The following is a 23,630-nucleotide window of genomic DNA, read 5'->3' as shown; positions in this document are numbered from 1 at the left end:
TGGGCTGTGAATTTGTTTTTTCGGCCCACAGTTCTCAAAACAGCAAATTTTCTGTTGTTTTGATCTGACACTGCTACTGTTCCGCCTCTAGCACCGGGCAGGTGGGGGCGGGGCGAGCTCTGGGAGGGGAGGGAGGGGGCGGCCGGTCTCAGTGCCTAAGGCTCCGTTCTCTGCTCGGCAGTGTGGGCTTAAACCACCGTTTTCAGCCTCTTCCCTCAGTCTTTTCTCCGAGGTCTCTGCCGTGAGCGTTGGGTTCAGCCGTGTTATATGCTGCCCCCTCAGCCCTGTGGAGCCCTGGCGGAGCCCTAGCAGTCCGATCTCCCGCAGCTGCGGTGGTTCCGGGAAGCAGCGAGCTCGGCGCACTGAGCTGGGTCTGCGTCCTGTGCCCGCGCGGCTCCGTCTCTGCGCGCTTCTCCCTTTCCTCCTCCCTCCACTCGCGCGAATCTCCCACCTGTAGGTGATTTCAGTCGGTAGTGGGCCTCTTCGTGTTGCCTGTCTGCTGTGCAGGGAGTCCTTTGTGGAGTTTTTGTTCGATTCTTTGTAAATTCCAGGGGAGCTTTACAGAGGCTCACCTCACGCTGCCATTTTTCCGGAAGTCCTCCTCATTTAAAAAATTTTTTATCAACTTCTTTTTCTGCATTGTTTGATTTTGATTATATGCTCGTATAGCTTTTCTTCTTTATTCTGTTAATGTGGTGAATTACCTTGATTGATTTTTAAATATTAAACCCATCTTGCATTCTTGGGATAAATCCCACTTGATCATCCTGTATTATTCTTTTTATATATTGCTGTATTTAACTTAATAATACTTTATTTAGAATTTTCCATGCATTCATGATAGTTATTGAAATGAAGAATGAAATGTGAGTTAAACTACTTAAGGGAGAGGTCTGTAATATTTTTTCTTCTCCTTTTCTTTCTTTTTTTTTTCTTTCTTTCTTTCTTCCTATTTTATTAAATTCATTGGGATGACATTGGTTAATAAGATTATATAAGTTTCAAGTGTACAATTCTATAATACATCTGTATATTGCATTGTGTGCTCATCACCCAAAGTTTAGTCTCCTTTCGTCACCGTATTTTGACCCCCTTTATCCTCTTCAACCTCGCCTTATCCCTTTTCCCTCTGGTAACCACCATACTGCTGTCTATCAGTGAGTTTTTGTTTGTTCATTTGTTGCTTTCTGTTTTATATCCCTCATGTGAGTGAAATCAGATATTTCTTTCTTGTTCTTTTCCATCTGACTTGTTCCACTTAGCATGATACTCTCAAGATCCTTTTAATATCATCATCAAGATTTGGGAATTATGGTTATATAGGTCTTAAAAAGGAATTGACAGCCTGCCTCTATTTTCTGAAAGAGTTTGTATGACATAGATATTATTTATTTCTTAAATGTTCGATTGAATTCACAATGAGCCACCTGGCCTTGAAGTTCTCTCTCTGGGTTGCTTCTTAATTTGGAGTTCAATTCATTTAATAGATACAGGGATATTTTTGTTTCCTAATATTTTTCTTGAATCAGTATTCATCAGTATTTCATCTAAACTTCAAATTTATTTATGTACTGTTGTTCGTTATATTATTATGCTTTTAAGGTCTTGTAGGATCTATAGTGATGTCTCATTATTATTCTTAATAGTGGTAATTTATTTTCTCTCTTTTTCTTGATCAATCTAATTAGACTTATACATTTTATTTAAAAAATTTTGATTTGATTTTCTTTGTCAAGTTTTTATTTCATTTCTTTCTCCTTTTTAGTATTTTCTTCCTTAGGTTTAGTTTGCTCTTCTTTTTATAGCTTCTTAATGTGGAAGCTTCCTTGTGGCTGTCCACCTTTAATAGTCTTTTTCTCAGTTCCTCACTCCCTTTGCATTTTGTCAGTGCTAGATGTGAGATTTTTATAGATGGTAGTTATGTTCCTTATTTTAATAAAATCAATATAATATGACAGTTTTTCAACAGATGGAATAAATTATCTTGATGAAAATTATCCTGTTCTCATGTACACTAAATGCTCAATGGGTGCATTGACAGCTCTGAGTATAAGGGTGGATTAGTTTAGACGATATTAGGATACTAAAAGATTAATTGGTAAATGAAATTTCAAATGTCTTTGGTGGCAGAGAGGGTATGTGCCTCTGGACACATGCCATAAATCCATAAAAGTGCTGAGCCGGGGACATTTTTCCTTCAGTCCCAAGGTAGAGTTAGTTTCTTGCCTAGCTTGTCCTTTATATTGATGGTTGAATTGGGTTTTGCTATCGATCTAAAGTGGACACATAGCTCACCAGAATTTTGATGAATAAAAATCAGTTCCACCCCATTCATTTGGATGTCTTCATAGGAGGGCTATGACCTGTCACACTTCAGTAGACTTTGTCTCTAAATGCCAAATAGGCCACTCTGAGTGGACAGACTTCTTCTGTGTCAAGGCAATTAGGGTCCTTGACTCTCAGGACTAAAGTTGGAGGCTGAGAAACTGGGAAAAGTACCCTTCAGAGAAATTAAATAAAACCCATCAGAGTTAATTAAGTTGTTTCAAACCTTCATGGTTTCATTCTTGTTTTGGGAGTGATGATGAAAAATTTCTTGTTCTCCTGTCTAGTAAATTGCATCCTGATACTTTGAATTTGAGGATATAGAGGTGCATTTTGTACCTCAAATGGCATGTCTCCTCAATGTTAAATCATACTTTCCAGTGCCTACCTATTTGGAGAGCACATCTGATCCTTTATATCACCCACTAAATAGTCATTGGTCCATGAAGATCACATCTCTGTCTTGGTTTTTGTTCTCTTCCCTAAGGCCCCTATAGACCCAATGGTTCTTTCCATTTCTAATGGGCTAAATGGAAATGGGCCCATTTCTATTCTGTGTTCGAATCTTGTGGTTCAGAACTCACTCAGGTTTCCACATCAAATTGGGGTAGGCAAACCTTTCAGTACCAAGATCTTTTTTACCTACATACTTTATACAAACATTCTTATGTGAGGTCTTGCATTTCTAGAGTACTACCTAGTAAGGGAGGACTGGGTAAACGTATCTGGGATTTGATAGCATCTATGCATCTAGCTCTTTCTCTCCAAATCACATCTTACAATGTGTTTTCATTATTCTACAGTTTAACGTATTTTCTAATATCCTTTGTGATTTCTTCTTTGATGCTTAAGTGATTTAGAAATATATTGTTTATTTTCCAACTATTTGGGGCTCTTCTAGATATCTTGGGTTAGTGATTTCTAATTTAATTCCATAGTGATCAGAGAACGCACTCAGTAAAATTCAGACTTTTCAAACTGTCTTATTTATGGCCTAGTGTTTTATTTACCGTGGTTAATTTTCCATGTGCACATATGTGTGCTCTGTGTTTTTGGTTAGTGTTCAATGAATATCAATTAGGTCAAGGTGGTTGATAATGTTCTAATCTTCTATTCCTTGCCAATTTTTTTTTGTTGTTGTTCTGGTTGTTCTGTCAGTTTATGATAAAGGGATGTGAAAGTTTCCAGCTATAGTTGTGGATTTATTTATTATTTTCTTTACTTTTTTTTTATAAACAAAGTTTTACAGTAACTGTTCTTGCCCTTATTTCTGTTTGCTTTTACTGATTCACATAGTCTTATGATTTTGTAATAATTATCTATAGAAAAGTTAAGTGGCATAGTAAATAAATATGTCAACTTTTAATTTTAGAGTTTGTTGACAGAGATCTTAACTATATTAAAATGATAAAATAATACTAGTATATCTAAATACTTTTCTATTTAGATCTTTAAAAGTCAGTGAGGTACAGTATCCTGTGAATGTACTTAACTTCATCTTTTCTAGATACTTTTTAGAACATAAAAGTAAGTTTCTGAGACTAAAAGTTGGAACATTTAATTCAAGGTTCTGTTATTGTATTAATACACAACTTCAAATATGTGGGTAGTAAATCTTTTTAACCATCACTCTTTAACATATTGATGAATTTAATTTATACTGATTCTAAAGTACATTGGAAATACTGTGCATTCAAGAAGTATTATTATTTTGCATCTGGTTTTATTTTCACTTTTAAAAATGGTTGAGATTTAATGTGTGTTTTTTGGATATATATATATATATATATATATATATATATATATATATATAATTTCATTCCTTTTTTGAAAACAAAAAAGTTTTAGTTTAATTTTCCTTCATTTCCTCATTCTCATAGCTTATTCATTTAAGTGTAGAAAACTTTTATTAAGGGAGAAATGATAACAAATCTCATGTATAATCTTCTAGGCTCTAGGATTAAAGTAAATCTTTCGTCGTTCCTCTTTGTTTGAAATGAAATATTTCTTTTATTTATTTAATGTTTTTTTTTTTTCTAGGTTAACCTTAAGTGTTTTGAAGTTTAAGAACTATCAAACACATAATGTGTGTGTGTTTTTAATTGAAGTTTATTGGGGTGACAATTGTTAGTAAAGTTACATAGATTTCAAATATACAGTTATGTAATACATCATCTATATATCATCTCCTTCCATCACCATATATTTGATCCCTTTTACCCTCATGTACCACACATAATGTGTTTTATGTTTACAAGAGGCAAAGTTCTCTATGTACTTGGGGTCTGACATAATGAATATGTTCTTTAGGGTACATAGAACACTTTTCTGGCTGTTGTAGACTAGAGGGTCTGCTATATACATAGTTTTCTTTGGGGATCTATTGTGGTGGACAAGACTGGATTAAATCAGGAGGCTTCGATGGTCTTGGATTTATCACTAACTTATTTGACTTGAGGAAAATCATCTTCTGGTTAATGATCACAGCATATATTTTAAGGCATTTTTCAGTTGTGTGGCTTTATGACATTCAATTCTTATTTTTATTTCTTAACTACACAAGTTTAAAGCTCAATAATTATTTATTAATTTTTATTGGTAAATTAGGGATGATGTATTATGCATTATTTAAAAAAAATTGTTTCTTGAATATTTAGAGTATCCAGTACAAAGTTGGACCTACAGGAAAAATCTGAAGCCCTTGAAAATATTAAGCAAATGCTTACCAAGCAAGAGGAAGAAAAAATAATTCTTAAAAAAGAAATTGAAAATTTAAGTAAAGATGCAAAGATGCAGCACAAGGAATTGAATAACAAAATTCAAACAGCAGTAACAGAGCTACAAAAAGTGAAGACGGAAAAAGAAACTCTAATGGCAGAGCTTTCTGCAGCAAAAGAGAAATTATCAAAAGTTTCTGACTCTTTGAAGAACTCCAGAAGTGAATTTGAAAAGGAAAATCAGAAAGGAAAGGCTGCTATATTAGATTTGGTTAGTTGTTTACATTTACTTTCTTATGTAGAAGTGATTTGTATTTAAAATGTACAGATTTTTCTGCTTAATTCTCTATTGCCTTTTCATCCTACGTTTAAAGGTTTCAAATAGCTCTCATGAAGAAAGGAATTGGAATTACTTAACCTGAGAAAAGGATATTGTCGTGTGTGTGTGTGTGTGTGTGTGTGTGTGTGTGTGTGTGTGTGTAATTTTCCAAAGGCCTAGGAAATTTTCCGTTGAATATACAATCTTTTCTCTATTGTTGGCATGATGTGAGATTTGGGAGAGACTGCACATTTGTCAGGGACATATCCACAGAGAATATAGCTACTAGTTGAAACATTAATCACTTGTCTGAAAAAAAAGAAAAAAGACCAGAAAGACCTTGATGATCTTATCATTCTGGTACTATAAACTTCCTATAATCTTTACCGAATATTCTAAAATTCTAGATAATACCATGTCTTAGAGTTACCATAAAACCTATTTAAACTAAAGAGAAAAAAAGTCTCATAGTCTGAGGAAATATTTAAAGGGGAATGCATTCTCAGAAATAGTTAAACACAGAATGACAAAGAGTAACAGCGAAAGTAAAATCCTTTTGTTCTCAATATGAAGGTCAGTGAAAGTATTTAGTAGAATAAAAAACACATGATAGTAAGTTGCCTTTATGTTCCTTTTGGTTTGGTGAAAGCATATCTTATCTGTACATCTTCCCTCTTGAATTATATGTGATTATTTTTTATTTATTGTTTTAATACTTTCTGTTAAAAATTTTCCTTGCATCCATTTTTTGAAGCCCATTACTCTACTTTAAAATTGCATGATAAGTTAATTAATTATAATTAATTTTGTGTCATAAAGTATTCTAAAATATTGTCTAAATATTATCTAAAATATTTATTGTGATTTGGTTGCTGATAGACACTCTTAGCCTTTTCCTGTCTTTCCCCCTTTACTGCTGTAATATTTGCCTGTTTTTATAAATGAAATGGAAAATTTTACCCCGTCTTAAACCACCAATGATTCTAGTTCATTTCCTTGTGTGGATCTTACTAAACTTATAAACCAGACTTCTTAAACTTACTACAAATATTTTCTGCATAATATAGTTTCCATTTTTTTAGGAAAAAACTTGCGAAGAATTGAAGCATCAATTTCAAGTACAAATGGAAAGCACACTTAAGGAACAAAATGAACTGAAAAAATCACTTGAAAAAGAAAAGGAGGTAAGATTTTCTCTGTTTTTGTAACATAAAATATGTAAAGCATAATAAAGTCTTTATATTTTAAAACTGTCTTCACTGATTCTTAAGTCAAAGGAAGGTTTATTTCTCTGAAATGTAATGAATCATATATATATAGTTTCAAATTGTCATTTGTGTTCTACCTAGTACTAAAAAAGTACTAAAAGGTAGTTTATAATAAAAGGCCCAGAATTGAGGATTATAATTAATAAAGATGGAAAATTGAGTCAACTAACTATAGAGTTATAATTAGATAATCTAGATTAAGGAACATTATGGTGGTTGGAAAAAAATTTGATAGACTTTACATAGAAATGACCTTTTAAGGACTCTTTATTTCATTGACATTTACAATAATGGTATATTTGGATAATGGTTGTATAACAATCAAGAGATTTTTCTATGGTTAATGCTTCTATTGCTTTCTATCAGAAACAAATAAGCAAATGAGTAAGTAAACGGTTATAATGTCTAGTTGTTATTCTGTGAAGACATAACCCTAGCAACTAGAGTCTAGTCATGTACTAGCTTTCTAGAGATCTGATTTGATAAAACAGTAAAACCTACTCCTGACAAGTCTTTAATATGAAATTATGGTGGCTTAGTGCCCAAGCTCTGAATCCAGATTGTCCAGAAATATTTCTGGCTGTGCCATTTGTTAGCTATGCTGTCTTGCTTTGTTTTAGGCAGATTACCTAATCTCTGTGTTCCAGTTTCCTCAGCAGTACAATGGGGCTAATAATAGAATCTATGTCATAGGATTATTGTGAGAATTAAATGAGTTAATATATTTCAAAGGGCTTAGAACACTGACTATAACAAAATAAATACTCAAATGTTAGCTATTATTTTATCATTGATTGATTATAATAACGTAATCATCATTGTTATATTACCTGACTCCTGTTTTGCACAAAAATAGTTCCCTTTGCATTGGAAATAAGCTGAAGCATCTGTATGTAGCACTGAAACTTTTAAAAAAGTAACTTTGAACATGGTCAAGTGCTCAAATTAGGTTCTTAATAAAATATACATAAAATATGAAAACATACATGATTTGGGCTGCAAGGGTGAGGAATAGTAGTAGTTCACTTTGGCCACAGAGGAACCTCAGTGTGAACAGAAGTATATGCTAGTAGATTGTAAAAGCAAGGTAGTAGCAAAATGTGTCCCATTTCTCTGAATGAGGAATCTGTCATGTGGTGTAATTTATTGTCATCAGACAGATACTAAACATATTTGCCAGACGTGATTTTAGTTTTATCATACTTAATATGGAGCTATTCTTTCTGATTAACCATGGGCAATAGGCTCAGTTAGCATTTTGAGGATATTCTAGAATGACAGTAGACATTCCAGCAATCTAAAGACTGATGTTGATAATCTTATTTTCTATGATACAAGGGAATATGAGTCTAGTTCATTTCCAAGCTCTATCCAAATATATAATCATAAATTTAAAAAAATGGGTAGGATTAAGCGAATATTGAAGATTAATCCAGCATATCATGTAATAGTGAATAGTGTCTGTTATGAAAGCTCCATGAAGGCAGGGATTTTTCTTTTAGTTTACTACTGATTACCTGTAGCCAATAAGTGCAGTAGTTTCTATCTAGAATAGTGCTTGGCATGTACTAGATCCTCAGTAAATGTGTTTTGAATGAATAAATGAATGCTAAATAGATTTAATTTTCTTTTAGGCTTCTCATCAGTTGAAGTTGGAACTCAATTCAATGCAGGGACAAGTCACACAGGCCCAGAATGCTTTAAAACAAAAGGAAAAAAAAGAACAGCAGCTTCAGGGGAACATAAATGAGCTAAAGCAATTGACTGAACAGAAGAAAAAGCAAATTGAAGTACTCCAGGGAGAAGTTAAAACTGCTATCTCATTGAAGGTAGTGATATATTTGTTTACTTTTCATGGGAAGAAAAAGTTTATAATTAAGATAATATGATAATTAACACAGATGAGTTGCAACAAAGAAAAATTTATATATGCTCAAAATATTTCTAAGTTAAATGTATACAAATAATTATATGATTAAATATCTAAGGCTGGATTCCCATTCACTATTTCAATGTTGTCAGATAATTCTTATTTAAAATTCTAGCACTAAGTATTTATCTGCTAGACATAAAATGATCTTTTGTAAAATAGCATATGACTAACACAATGTTAAAAGGAATGATTTATACAAACTCTCTAGTATATTAGGAAATTTTAAAGGAATTTAAAAATAAATTATTAAAGTAAAATAATCAAGAACAAAAATCACAAAATGGGATATATGAAAAAAATTCAGTAGTGTAGATTTCATGTAGCATAATTGTTTGATATTTTAAGTTACATCATAATGGTTTCCATTTCCAAACCTATTCCAATTTAATATTGAGCCTCTATTTTTCATTCTTAAACATGTTTTGATAGTTCTCCAGATCAAGAGTTAATAAAAATGGACTGTACTTGATCTTTGAACAAAATGAGTTTTTCCCCACTGTTAATGTGCATATTAGTTGTTCCATGAAGAAGAGAGAAGTAAAATCCCTACTATGGAGAACAAATAAATTGTCTCATGTCATTAAGAGTTGGCTATCATATTACTAGAGAAAAAATAATTGCATAAATATATAGTTTATGTTTACCAGTATTTTTATAATTGTTATGCCACTTTATAAAAGAGTAGTTTTCTAATAATACAAACAGGAGTAGACAGATTTTTCTATCCCTTTTTTTGGTGTTATTATATAAAACCATAGGTCAAGATATAATTATCACAGTACATATTTTGTTGTATGCTTTGATAACTTGAGGTCATTTTTTTTTTCTTGAAAATCTGTTAGCCTGGTATCCAAGTATTCTCCAGATCTTCATTTTTATACCATCGTAACTTAGTGAATTAAGAAAAAACAACTATTTTTACCACACTTTCTTTTTCATTAAATTGTTGGTTACAGTAAGATTTCTTTCAGATTTATGATTAATGTATATTGCCTATGCTTCGCATGGTTTTATTAGAAGACACCTTGAAGATTATGAGACTTAGAGGAAATGTTCTTGGTAGTTGTCTCAGTTCAGACTGTTATGACAACAATGCCATAGAGTGGGTGGCTTGAAAAATAGACATTTATTTCTCACAGTTCTAGAGGCTGGGAAGTCCAAGGCAAAGGCAACTGACATATCCAGTGTCTGGTGAAGGCCCACTTCCTGGGTTGTAACAGCTGCCTTCTCACTATAACCTCATATGGCAGAGAGAGATTCTCTCTCTTGTGTTTCTTCTGATAAGGGCACTAATTACATTCCTGAGGGCTCCACCCTCATGGCCTAATCACCTCACAGAGGCACCATGTCCAAATATCATCACTTTGAGGGTTTGGATTTCAACATGTGAATTTTGGGGGGACACAAACATTCAGCCATAGCAGTTCACTTATTAGTTAGTGTATAGATGCTAGAATAATGAATACACTTCTTAACCTTGAGGAGGACAGCGTTTTGGGGAGTATTGGGTGGATAACTAGTCTCTGTAAATTAGACTTGGAATTGAGAGCAACTGGAGAATCATTGAAAAGCAAGAAGAGGCAGATTTTGTTGAAAAGCAGTGTAGCATCATGGAAAGAAGGTAAATTTTGGAGTCAGGCAGATCTGAATTTCAATTTTGTATAACACACATTAGGTTTATGCTCACAGGGAAGTGATTTATCTTTTTGAGGTCAATAAAATGGGACCATAGAATTGTTGTAAAGTTTGAGATAATGTATTTTTAAGGGTTTTAAGAAGGGAGAAATGCTATCAGACCCATTTTAGAGCAAAACCTTACCATTTTGTGAAGGATAAAAGATAAATGACTGACCCTCCTGCATTTTCCTTTGGGCCTTTGAGTTCACTTCTGTTAAAGTAATTATTAAACTGTTGCATTGATCTGTTTTTTGTTTTTTTTAAAATTTAACTTTCTCATTACTAGATTTCAGTTCCTCAAAGTCAGAGAACTGTTTTAACAAATAAGCTATCAATAATTTTTAAATGAATGAATGAATCTGTCAGAATAAAGATAATAAAGGTCCAAATATAAGGCTTCAAGGCCATTATGGTCATTATTGAGACTTTGCAGAGGGCTTAGTTGAAAACCATAAAAGTGATTAAAGAGAAAGAACACTAGAAAAAGTGTTAAAGAAAAGAAGTAGTATAGTACAAAGAAAATGTGTAAATGCAGTATAGTCTGATGTCCAGGAATTCTTCATTATTAAAAATCTAAACTGAAAGGGAGGTGGCCTGGGATGTTATCAGACAATGTGTGGGGGGTTCAACTCCCCGCTTCTCATTTCCCACAGCCACAGTCTCAGTCCGGGCTATCATTTTCTCTTACCTGGTCCATTACAGTACCTTTTACTAGATATTTCAGACTTTTCCACCTCAACTCTATTTGTCACTCATTTATTCAAGAAATATTGATAGGCATATTTTATGCCATGGCACAATTCTGGGTGTTGGAGATACAACCACGGACAGACAAGGAACCTTTTCTTATGGAGCTTACACTTCCTTGTGGGAAGAAACTAAACAAGGTGATGTGAAAGGCAGTGATGGGACAGAGTCCTACTAAAGGTTGGGTGATCAAAGAAGCCTGTCTGAGGAGATTTGAGCCAATACATGAAATACAAGAACTATCCATACAAAGATTAGCAGGGACAACTAGTATAAAGACTTTAAGGCCAGAACAAGTTTGCTGTTTTCTAAAAGAGAAGACCAATGTAGGTTAAGTATAGTGGGAGAGAAGAGTAATATGAGATGAGCTCAGAAACGTAGCCAGGGACCAAAGCATACACCTGCAAACTTGTGGAGTATAGGATAACAGAGAATGATACATTTTGTTCTAAGGACAGTAAGAATTGATTGGAGAATTTTGAGCAGAGAATGGTGCAGTTTTTCTGACTAAAGGGAGAAAAGGAGCAAGCAAGGAAGGAATTGAAAAACTATTGTAATAGTTCAGACAGTACATGATGATGGATGGCATGCACTAACGTTTTAGAAGTGGAAGATTTAGGGATGTATTTTGGAATTTGAGTCATCAGGACTTGCTGAGAGATTAGATGGTAAGAAATTATGAAAAGAGGAATCAAGAATAACATCTAGGTTTGTGACTTATACAAGTGGATAGACGGCCATATTTATGGGAGAAGCGGTAGCTTTTTGATGAGCAGGGTTGCTGTCATTAATCAAGAGTTCCGCTAGAGATAGATATTTATCAATCATTCAGTGGCGAGGTCAGGGAAGTACTGGATATAAAGAGGCTGGAGTTCAGGCAGCGAGGTTGGAGCTAGCGACATAAATTCAGGAGTCAGTTGTAAGTGATCTAGGTGAGATCTGGAAAGAGACTGTATGTAGACTAGCAGAGGGCCAGGGCCAGAACCTGGGGTCCTACAACATCAAGAGGTCACACAGAAGAAGAGCTAGTAAAAGATTTTAAGAAGGAATGACCAGCGAGGTAGAAGGAGAACCTAAAACGTAAGGTGCCCTGGAAACCAGGTTGAAGAGTGTTTCTAGAGGGACGTCATCAACTATTTCAAGTACTGCTGGGAGGTCAAGTCCAACCAATGTGGACAAAGACATGAACAGTGGATTCTGGAACAAGGCGGTTGCTGGTGACCTCAATAGCAGTTTCACTGAAGTAGTGTATTTATTTTAAAAGCCATGTGCTTATTTTCATACTATGCATACATGTACTTTAATTATGTCATAATTAGTGCATATCTCCTGAATCTTCTTAAAGACTAAAGATAAGTTTAGAGTTTAGAGGAATTGGACCTTTGCAAGATTTTCTTTTTCTTCCTTGATATTAATAAAGATGACCTGTAGAAATTTCCTAAATTATTCTTATATTTCAAGGACTAGAAACAACAACTTCAGCATAGTAACAACTTTTTAATTTCTTTCCTGTAGAAATTTCCTTTAGTTTAACCTGAAGCTATGTCATCTTCTAAAGCCTCTAGCACTGCAATTTCCTCTGAATATGGTTGGTACTCTCAGTCTCCTGTGACCCTGATACTTAGGACGTCCCAGTGAAATGCTTTTGTTCTTTATTTAATTGCTTTTTAATTTTTTGGTTTTTAAACTAGGACTTGTTGGATTTTGTAATTCTTTAACTTTGTAACTGTAAAGTAAGTAAGTTACTCTAGTAAAGTAGAAGAGTTTGGAGGCATAAATGCAGTTCAATTTGTTCTCAGGAATCTTCTTAGTTATGTGGATTTCATTTTATATTTGTGACTGGTTTTTGGTATGCAGACTGTTTTAAATAACTATTGTATGTTTCAGACAGAGCTTGAGAATAAGCTACAGCAACAGTCAGCGCAAGCAGCACAGGAACTTGCAGCAGAGAAGAAGCAAATGTCAGTGTTACAAAACACCTATGAGAAAAGTCAGGAAAGCCTAAAACAGCTCCAGTCTGATTTCTATGGGAAGGAATCTGAACTTCTTGCCACAAGACAAGATCTTAAGGTATAGTAAGCTATAGTTATCATAAAAACTCAGTAAGTTGTTTATAGACATTAATTAAATGATTGATTTCAACCCAAATGGGCAAGGGAATGTTAGTATCTGTTGAATATCACACTGCTTTTCTATTAAATTATTATTTTTGGAGTAACATGCTTTTTAAAAATTAGATTGTTTTATAACAATATCTGATATATGTAAGTACATTTAAAAATAACATACCTATAATAGCAAAATAATTTAGAAATATGTTGCTATATTATTAGCTTATCTCAAGAATTTGCTCTTTATGTATAATAAAAAAAAATAACTTTTAAACAGTACTGCTGTTAGAAAATGTAAGGAGTTTTAAATGTAAACCACTTGTGAAAATGCAAAAATTTTATTGTGGTCAGGCAATACTGACTTAGTTTTATACATTTGTTACCTTCCCAAGACTACTGGAATGCCTGATGATTAAAATTAGGAGGTTATAGCTCAAAGTAAACTTACCCTTCATTATCTAAACATATGGAAACTTTGTCCTTGGCAATACTATTTGATTTGATAAAGTATCATGTTTATTAAAATGAAGGATATGGAAAAAGGGTAAACAATTTTTATGTATTAGCATTCAGGTATCATTTTTTTTGGTCACAGTTAAATATTTTACATTTGTTTCTTTCTTATGTTTGGATTTTTTGTTTGTTTAATTTCAAGTGCATTGAAAAATTCTGAGAATCAGAATATTTATATATGTTATATATATATATATATATACACACACACACACACACACACACACATACACACATACAAATACACACACACACAGTAAGTCTGTATTTTATTCACAGGCTGTCATAGGGAAGGCTTTATGAAGGAAGTAGGACTTGACCAGGTCAAGAAGGGTGTATAGAATATATAGAATTTAAATACACAGAATGTCTTGAGAAAAATTATTTCACTCGGGGCACATTTGAGAAAAGGTGCTGCAGTGGCAATGAGCAAAACCAGGAGACAGTTAACATAATTGTCTTGCTAGAGTGCTAGTTTGTATTTGGAAGCCAAAGTTAAAAAGGTTAGATGCCTAGCAAGGATGATTGAACTTTATGTTTGGGGGAAAAATTAAAACTATGCAGAGGAGTAAAATGAAAAAAAATAGTACTTTAGGCAACTTAACCTGGAAGTGGCTTACAGACAGCTTGGACTGGACCCTGGGGTAAACTAGTGTTAGAGAGATAAGTTAGGAGGCTATCTCCCTTCCTTCCTCCATAAATTCCAGTAATCAAGGTATGAGTTGATTAGAACTGGGGTTAAAGTTAAAAAGAATGTAACAAAAGAGATTTATGAGAGAGACAAGTGAAACAAAAGGGCTAAACACACACATGCTGCAAGGGAAGTGAAGGGATCAATGGTGACTAATGGTTTGACAAAGCAATAGGAAATTTGGTAAAAGAATTTTCATAGTACCAACAGTAGAATATATATGTATACGGTTAAGTTCAAAATTAGTAAGAGTTGTTATAAGACAAAAACACCACCTGAAACTTAGAGCGTCTTAGTTGCTTGCAGTTTAGGTAGCTTTAAATTGTTTTTTCTTTACAACACTATTGAAAGTCAGGGAATGTTTGTGGAAGAGTTTGGAAAGCAGTAGGGAACCACTGAAAGGATTTGTTCAGATTTGTATTTTAGGCCAATGGCTGGTTGCAGGATGAGGAATGGATTGTAGGGGATCATGGCTGAGTGTAGAGACTTGCGAGGAGACTGCAGTGGTCCAGTTCCCGAGGATGGTGGCTCGGGCTAGGAAGAGTAAAGAGGAAGAGTGTGGATGAATTTGAAGGATATTTAGGTGATAAAGGAGATGAAACTTCACTGAGTGTAGAAGTCCTATAGAAATCACATTCTTTTTTTTTTTATATGGATGTATTTTTCCCAAGAACATAACATAGTAAATCAATGTATTTCATTAAGCCAACAACATTTTTATTATGACTGGAATCTACATCATATACTAATAGTTTTATACATGAAAAAATAATTCAAATGTAAATATGGGCAAAAAGTGAAAGATAGAGGGATAAAGCTGCTGTGGAGTTTCACAACTATTAAGAGGCCATGGATAGATCCTCTATCCCCAAGCTTCCCCGTGTAGATGAAGGTTTTCCTTGTGTAGACTGAGGCCAGTATTGGTTTGTGACGGGCCTAGTGTTGCAGCCTTTTATTCCTTTATCATCATTTCACTAGATTTTTTTTTTTTTTTTTTTTTTTTTTTTTTTTTTGTAAAATAGAGTATTGATAAGTTCTGTATTAATGCTTCCAAATTGAAAAGTATCAGAACTACTTAGCAAGTTAATTTTTAAAAAAAGAAATTCCTAGGGAAGTTTAGGTGATATTGTAGGCCAGAATAAGACCTGGCTATCAGCCATTATTTTTCTTTCGCTTCAGTGATGTTATGTGATCTCGTTATGTAGGAGAAAGGAAGAGGTTCAGAAGCTTGTAACATGACACCTGCCTAAGGCAAGGCTGCCATCTGTGGGCTGACAGTGCACTCCAAGACACCAGTGGAGTGGCAAATGATGGTCTCGGCTGATCTATGCCTTTAGCCCCATCTGCTGGATTATTTATGAAATACTTAAGTTTGTTGACTAGATATTTCAAATTGGCTGTGCTGTGCGCTATTCTTTATTGTGGAGGAAAAGTAAAAGTGAAATTTAATTGTAAATTTTGTACCCTGAGTGAAGTGAAAATTCTGGGATAATAAGTTCAGAATTAAATATAAATCTTCACAGTCTAGTACTCTTCCTTATGTCATTTCATCAGTCATCAAGGAAAAGTGATAACTAAAAATTTTTAAGTTTTATTTTGAAAGAAGAAAGGGAAAACATGAGAGCTACCACAGAACACTGCAGACATTCTTTTTAGCTACAGTATGGTAATGTGACTGGGATATTGATTCAGGGTTAAAGTTGGTAGTTGATGTACTCAGGGATTTGCCTAGTCTAATGGGAGTGGATGGGGTACAGAGAGCCCCAACTCAATCACTGAAAGGGACAGAGGAGCTCCCTCAGGGAAGAGATGCAGAGCAGATGAAAATAACATAGTCTGCAACAAGAAACATAAAAGGAATGTTTAAAATGTATGGCAATATACCACTGAAAGATGTAGATGAATATTCACAAGCAAATTAGAGCAATATGTCTTGGCATATTCAGAAAAAGAGTAGTCCAGATTTTGAACTTGGCTGTAAAGATTTAGTCACTGGGTTTTTATGTGTTTAAAATTTTATAGGCTTGTTTAAACCATGAGCATTTTGGAATTCTTGTGGTCAGAGGTTGAGGGCACTGTTGCTCTCAGTCTCTAGCGAGCCTTGGTATTCTTTAGCTTTAGATCAAGACCTTTATTACCTAATTACAATTGCTGTAGGCTGCATGGACTAGGCATTGTCCGATTTTGTTCTTTTTACCTAAAATCACTCTCACTCCTTACGATACTTGGGTCAATTCCCACACACACCCTGAAGCCTTCTGTAAACACATTCCACAGAAACTTCTCACGCGTGTCGTTTTTCTGTGCATTTAGCACAAAGCAAATGCTCTGCTACCTTGTGCAGCTCCCATTTCACAGGCTGGTTCTGTTCTTCAGGCTACATAGTCAGGTCCCTAAGTCAGGACCATCTTGTTCCCTCCTGTGCCTTAGTAGTGTACTCAGTTAACGGGAGGTGCTTGACTAATAAAGGACGAGAGGACTTGAGGTCTCTCCTGAAAAAGAAGCCTTAGAATTTCTTCTTTGTGTTCTACTGGAAGCTTCTGAAAAATGGAAATTTAAGTTATATCAGAAAGACTTCTGAACTGAGTTATTTGTAAGGAATAAACTTTCTCTTTCAGGCAGCCTTATTAAGAAGTTCCTTAAATAAGGTCTTCATTCATTTATTTATTTTCATCTATTTTTTATTGAATGCCTACTGTAGGTGAGGTTGACCAGCAGGGATCCTTCCTGAATTCTATCTTCTGCCTCCTTTTCAAAGGAACTATTCTCCACAATAAGAAAGATGAACTTCTTCTAGATGGAGGAAGAGGATCTTCGAGTTAGTTACCCCCCCCCCCCCCCACCGCTGATTCTTAGCGACAGCAGCAGAGAGCGGCAAGGTTCCTGCCATTGCCATTACCTGCCTACTAACATATCTGCTCCAAATCAAACCTAATAGGTCAGAAATCTTTCCCTTTCCCCCAGTTTGGCTTCTCAAAATATTTGGGCCTTAGAACAGTGAGCAACTATGGACTGTGTTAAGTGACAATACTACTGTGCCACATGGATGGGAAGTTAAGAGGATGAGGTGATGGCCTCGTCAGAAACAGCCTCAGATGTCTGGTTGACTTTCCTTTTTCAGTTCACTTGATTAGGTTGGCAGATGTGAAATACAGTTACTCTTTTTACCAAGAAGGAAAAACCCTTTTTACTTATTAAAGGTTTTAGCATGTCAATAAATATCAAAGATCCTACAAAACATATATTTTCACATAGCGTAGGATTTAACTATATCTCTTTTTAAATGTCTCTCCATGTCTTCTCTCTAACCATATATATATATACACACACACATATATATGTATACATATATATGTATATATTTATATATATATATATATATATATATGTATATATATATATATATATATATTCTCAGAGTGTGTTTGATATGGTCCCTACTTACTAATAAGTGATATTCCTTCATATCACTTAGCCAGTAAATACTTAACAGATTATTTCTAGAGGTTTTGGAATTACTTCGACTTTATCAAATATTTTATGTAATAAATGTTTCCATAGGCAAGAGAGTTAATTATCTAGCCTTCTTTCTCTTTTACATTATACTGAAGGGCATGGCACAACATACTATCTTTTTATAGCTTATTGCTTTTCACTATGCTTATGTTAGCTGTTACGTTTCTGTTGAAATTTGCAAAAAAAGAAAAATGACATATAATAATTTGGGGAAATTGTGTTTTATAAGTCTGTAGAAGAGAAGTTTTCTCTAGCACAGGAAGACTTGATTACAAACAGAAATCAAATTGGAAACCAAAATAAATTGATTCAAGAACTGAAGACTGCCAAGGCTACTTTGGAGCAGGATGCAGCAAATAAAGAACAGCAGTTGAAGGAGCAGTTTAAAGCACTACAAGATATTCAAAAAGAAAAGGTATTTCATTTTCTGACTAAGTCTAGAATCTCAGAGTTGCGGTGATCATGAGGTCATCCAGTCAAACCTCTTACCCTCATTACGAGCACCACCTTTATTTTCAACAGCTCTCTCAGATGGGCTTCCAGTTTTTGATAAAATGCTTTTGGTAATTGGAATCTTAATGCTAGGAAGTATTTCCTAAAATAGCTTCCTTTTTCATTTCTACCCTTTTTCTCTTGCTGCTCCTTTTAGTTTTACAAACTAATCTATTTTTCACACCATAGACCCTTGGTTATTCAAAAAGTATAGCTCCTCAACTATTTCTCATATAACATGTTATCCTCTAGATGTGCGAATGAGATAATAAAAGGTCTAGAAATCATTCTTAAGCTTGTTAAGAATTCCTAAAATTAAGAACCAACTTTTTCTAAGGGGAGGTGAGAGGCATTTTGTATAAATGATGATGTTGTAAAGTTGAAAACATTATATTATATGACTGGTACATTTAAAACTAAGTTAAAATTCTATATGAAAGAGAAATTCAGAGTCTAGGGAACACTTCATTTTTGGTTTCATAATTGAAATTGTATTATTTCCATCAGCTTATTCTGAAGTGTGCAATTCCTGAAGTTCTTGAGATATATATATATATATATATATATATATATATATATATATAATGGAATTTCTGAAATTGTCTTTAATTAAAAAGATTGGGGGATGTTTTTGTGGGTGGGGCTGGTGAAGCTCAAGTGAAGTTCATGATTTGTGCCTCAACTTTAGAAAATTCTGACAGAAGGATAGTTTATAGGCCTTTTGTTGCAAGGGCTATAGATTAAGCAGACCTTGTTTTAGTTTTGCTTCTAAGTCTAATGGATTATTTAACTTCCCTAAACCTTTGTTTGTTTACCTATAAAATGAGGATTAAAAACGCTACCTAGATAGATATTAAATTAGATAATATATAATATTCCTAGCTAAGTGCCTTATATAAAGATACTGATAGTGATAATAAGAACAATGAAAAGAGTATCAATAAGAGTGAGAATGGTAGTTTTGGCTAAATTTTGTTGGCACTTTGGCCAGGAACTATTCATTTTACAGTATTAACTCTGTCTAATCCTTAGAATGATCTTATTATTCACATGTATGACTAAGGGCACGGAGGCAAGAGAAGGAAAGTAATTTGCTCATGGTAACTAAGGTAGAAAGGGGCAGAGACAGTGTCATAAATAGTAGCAGTCATTTTTATTACATTAATTGTCAGTTAAATGTTTACTATAAAATTATGTTTTAATAAATAATTTTTCTACAGTCACTGAAAGAAAAAGAACTAGTAAATGAAAAATCTAAATTGGCAGATGTAGAGGAAATTAAGTGTAGACAAGAAAAGGAAATTGCTAAACTGAGTGAAGAACTCAAGTCCCACAAGCAAGAAAGCACAAAGGTATGTTAAGATAATCACTGTTCTTTTGTATTGTATTATGGTTGTTTAAATTTAAAATATATACGTATTTATTTATTGAGAATCTGCTATGTACCAGGAACATTGTTTTGTTGTTTTTGACAAATTCTCTTGCTCTCTGAGAACTCGTGTGTTGCATAATATCTACATACATATCAAAACTGTTACTTTTGTTTTCCGATTACTGAATAAAGCAAAGTAACCCTAAAATTTTAGATTTTGTTGAGATGATAAGAAAGTTATTGATTTAGAAAATTATGCTTGTAGATAGTCAACTTCAAAATATGTAAGAGTTTAGGGTTAAGATTGTAAGAGATTCTGCTTCTTCATTGTTTTCATCCTAAAATTCTTTAATAATCAATTGAACGTTTTCCTGTCATCAGTGTAGTTAGGGTGCCAGTTGAAGAACCGAATTGTTTATAATTTGCTCTGGAAAATGTTATTAATTTTCTTAGAGAAAGGTTAGATTCTCTCTTGAGTGCTCTCCTAATACCTTTTATGTCTATCAGTATATTACAACTTTGCTTTATAATTAATTATGTCATTATGTTCTTCCCAAACGTGACTTCCTTAAAGCAGGCAATGTATATAATTCACTTTTGTGTAAATCCCCAGGACCTAACATAGTGTGTAGTACCTACATGGTGACTAATAAACACTTGCTAAATGAAGAAGGGGAAACAGGGTAGAAATTTTTCACATGATTCAATCAAAACATCAAATATAAACTGTCACTTAAATTTAAATGATGGTTGAGCAGGAAGTAAATAATCTTGCATCTTTTTAAGCAATTGTTTGAAATACTGAACTTTAAGACCCTCATTAGAGAAGATGCTAAAACTCAATGTTGTGTATATTGTGATAAGTTGCATAAATTTCAGCTACATTTTGAAATATTTCCTATAAAGGATGATTTAATTTGGTCTTTTTCAATAGGAAGTAACAAATCTCAAGGATGCCAAACAGCTTTTGATCCAGCAGAAACTAGAGCTTCAAGGGAAAGTAGATTCGCTGAAGGCAGCTCTTGAGCAGGAGAAGAGAAATCAGCAGACGCTAAAAGAGCAGGTGAAGAAGGAAGAAGATGAGCTCAAGAAAGAATTTATTGAGAAAGAAGCTAAATTGGTCAGTAAGTTAATGATGTAAAGTGTGTTTTGTAATTGATTTTGTAAATCAATCCAGTAAGAGAGGATTTTTCTACTTGAAGTTATTCAAATTCTCACCTAACATTTTAATTTTTATTAAAGGAGATCTGGTTTGTTGAAACAACTGATATATGCTTGGAAATATTTTATTCTGTAATTATATTTTCGTTTATATAAGTGAAAATCCAGTAACGCATAATTCAGAAAAAATAAAAACAGTTTTAGTGCCAGAAAAACAAATCCACAGCTCCGTAGACTGAATGCTAATCACATTAAACTCTTGTGTTTGGTCAGGGTCAGTGTTGATAACAGGGAACAGAAACTTCCGTGTAAAATCATGACGACCAAAGTCTGCTTTTCCTTCCCTAAGTTGTACATGCCAAATGGGAAACACCTGGCTTTCCTTTATTGGATTAAGTCCCAATATCCCCAGATAACTTGACTGCTGAAAGTTTTAGTTAAAGAATTGCAGTCTCCATTCACACAGTGATTTGAAGGGTTTGTATTGGTTTTTGGCAGGTTGATAGAAACAAAAGGATTTATATGGAATTTGAAACATAAGAAAATGCTAGCTTTGTCTCCAGGGCACTTTGTCTCCAGAACACACCCGTATGTGTACTTCCCCTGCTCTAGTGGAAAAAAGGAAACTCTCAAGTTGCCTTACTTTAGCTGGATCTTATAAGAGGCTTGCTGACCATCACTTCAGCATTCTGGCATTGGAGCCAATGCAGATTACACAGATGTTTGTGGACTCAATTTTATTAGTGTATAATGAAATACATTGTCCTGCCTTCTTTCTTGAAGAAGTAATATTGTTTATGTTGCCAGTATTTTCAATTCAATAACTAACTTAAATGTATTTTACACTACTTTTATAATAGGTTTCTTCCCTCACTATTTTTCCTTTACTCAGCATTCTGAAATCAAAGAAAAAGAAGTAGGAATGAAGAAGCATGAAGAAAATGAAGCTAAACTTACCATGCAGATTACAGCATTAAATGAAAACTTAGGCACTGTGAAGAAGGAGTGGCAGTCCAGTCAGCGGAGAGTTAGTGAGCTCGAGAAGCAGACGGATGACTTACGCGGTGAAATCGCAGTATTAGAAGCAACAGTTCAGAACAATCAGGATGAAAGGAGGGCACTACTAGAAAGGTGACTGATTCTAGTAAAATTAGTTTATTTTCATTCTAAGTGATAAAAAGATGTCATATTCCACATTTTTATTAATATAGAAGAATCTTGATAAAAGTGCATAGTGCCTACAGGAATTTAAGTAGCCATTTAAAAACTAATCCTTAAAACAATCAATAGTTGAAATTAATGTATTATATTTGAAGTTACTAAAGTAGTTCATTATCTGTGTTCTAGAAGGGTCTTTAATATTTTTTTTAATTATCTCTTTGCAATCTATTCTAGATGTCTTAAAGGAGAAGGTGAAATAGAAAAGCTTCAAACCAAAGTACTAGAATTGCAAAGAAAGCTGGATAATACAACTGCAGCAGTGCAGGAGCTGGGCAGAGAAAATCAGTCCCTTCAAGTGAGTCACGTGGCGATGTGAGGCAGGCAGTTTTTTAGTCCAGCATTTACCTGTTAGTAAAAAGCATATTTTCAACCTTAAAAAAAAAAAAAAAAAAGCTCAAATATTTAATAAAGACTTTTGAGTGACTACTGTGTATGTAGCAGTGTTATAGGTGTTATGGGTAATTAAATATAAGAGGGAAAGAACTTGTCTGAGAGACCCCAGGGATTAGGTTGAGAGCTATGTCATTCATGAATTGTCAGTACTGGGAAAATGCAAGTGCACCAAGGAATGGAAGAGTTGCTATGTGTTGAAGAAATGTTCTGAATATGTGCTCAGAGTCCCAAGGAAGTATTGATCATTAGGATTAGGATGGGTGGGAAATCATCAAAGGTTAGAAATTACCAATCCCTTTGAGGAATAAAATTGGATTGTTTTGATTGATTGATTTGTCATTCAGACTTAAGAATGTAGCAGTTTTTGACAATGGAAGTTGACTAAAATATTTCTTATTTTTAAAATTTTATCCCATGGCGCTTATAGTTGAAAGTTTGTAAAACTCAGGTAACAAACTAGAAATTATCCATCATTCTTTAAAATGTTGAATATTATAATGTATTGAATTTTTTTTTTTTTTTTACTAGATCAAACATACGCAAGCATTGAATAGAAAGTGGGCTGAAGACAATGAGGTACAAAACTGTATGGCCTGTGGGAAAGGCTTTTCAGTAACAGTGAGACGGGTAAATGATTTTGTTTATATTGCTATGGCTCTGGATTTTATTCCTCCGTGACAATTAATGTTTTAACCATCAAAGTAAATTTTGACAGATTAAAAACTTTTTCCATTCTTTTGGTTAATTTACATCTACATAGATTAATTAAATTTCATGCAATTTAGTTTCTGGTTGCCATATATGTTTCAATTTTAGTTTTAAATTCAGTTGTTGCCTTCTTACTGAGTTGCTCTTTGGAATAATCATTTTCTGAATTAGTGTGCCAGTATTAAACTCATATGTTTTAGTCATCATTGGGTTCTTTTAAAGGGAAAAAAAGCAGAGATTAAAAAAAAATTATTCTAAATAATACCATCAATAATACCATTGATGTTTCAAGTTTATATTCCCATTGAAAAAATGATGCCTGAGACATTTAGCAAATAGTAGTTTTTCACCTGATAGAGGTACTTTATTAACACTTTTAAAAGCCTCTTGTTTCTTTGAGAATTCTATGATAAAATCCATATAAAATGTTTAGCATAGTATCTGATTAATAGGAAGCATTCAGTTT

At 33.7% G+C, this 23,630-nt stretch overlaps 1 protein-coding gene across 8 annotated transcripts in view; it reads left to right on the top strand.

Annotated features, from left to right (window-relative positions):
* EEA1 (early endosome antigen 1) overlaps positions 1 to 23,630 on the top strand; it is a 114,384-nt gene that overhangs the window by 86,714 nt on the left and 4,040 nt on the right. For all 8 annotated transcript variants that reach the window (XM_019710311.3, XM_019710309.3, XM_019710310.3 and 5 more), the window contains 10 exons: positions 4,983 to 5,313; positions 6,444 to 6,545; positions 8,264 to 8,458; positions 12,874 to 13,056; positions 18,047 to 18,232; positions 19,530 to 19,661; positions 20,616 to 20,801; positions 21,735 to 21,973; positions 22,238 to 22,358; positions 22,985 to 23,083. In XM_019710311.3, coding sequence (XP_019565870.3) covers positions 4,983 to 5,313; positions 6,444 to 6,545; positions 8,264 to 8,458; positions 12,874 to 13,056; positions 18,047 to 18,232; positions 19,530 to 19,661; positions 20,616 to 20,801; positions 21,735 to 21,973; positions 22,238 to 22,358; positions 22,985 to 23,083 — 1,774 coding nt within the window. The remainder of the gene's footprint in view (positions 1 to 4,982; positions 5,314 to 6,443; positions 6,546 to 8,263; positions 8,459 to 12,873; positions 13,057 to 18,046; positions 18,233 to 19,529; positions 19,662 to 20,615; positions 20,802 to 21,734; positions 21,974 to 22,237; positions 22,359 to 22,984; positions 23,084 to 23,630) is intronic.

The sequence above is a fragment of the Rhinolophus sinicus genome, chromosome 1, assembly GCF_057876585.1.
Source record: "Rhinolophus sinicus isolate RSI-liver-muscle chromosome 1, RSI-T2T, whole genome shotgun sequence".
Lineage (NCBI taxonomy): Eukaryota > Metazoa > Chordata > Mammalia > Chiroptera > Rhinolophidae > Rhinolophus > Rhinolophus sinicus.
The sequence above is the reverse complement of the archived record's forward strand: the minus strand, read 5'-3'. Positions and strand labels throughout refer to the sequence as shown.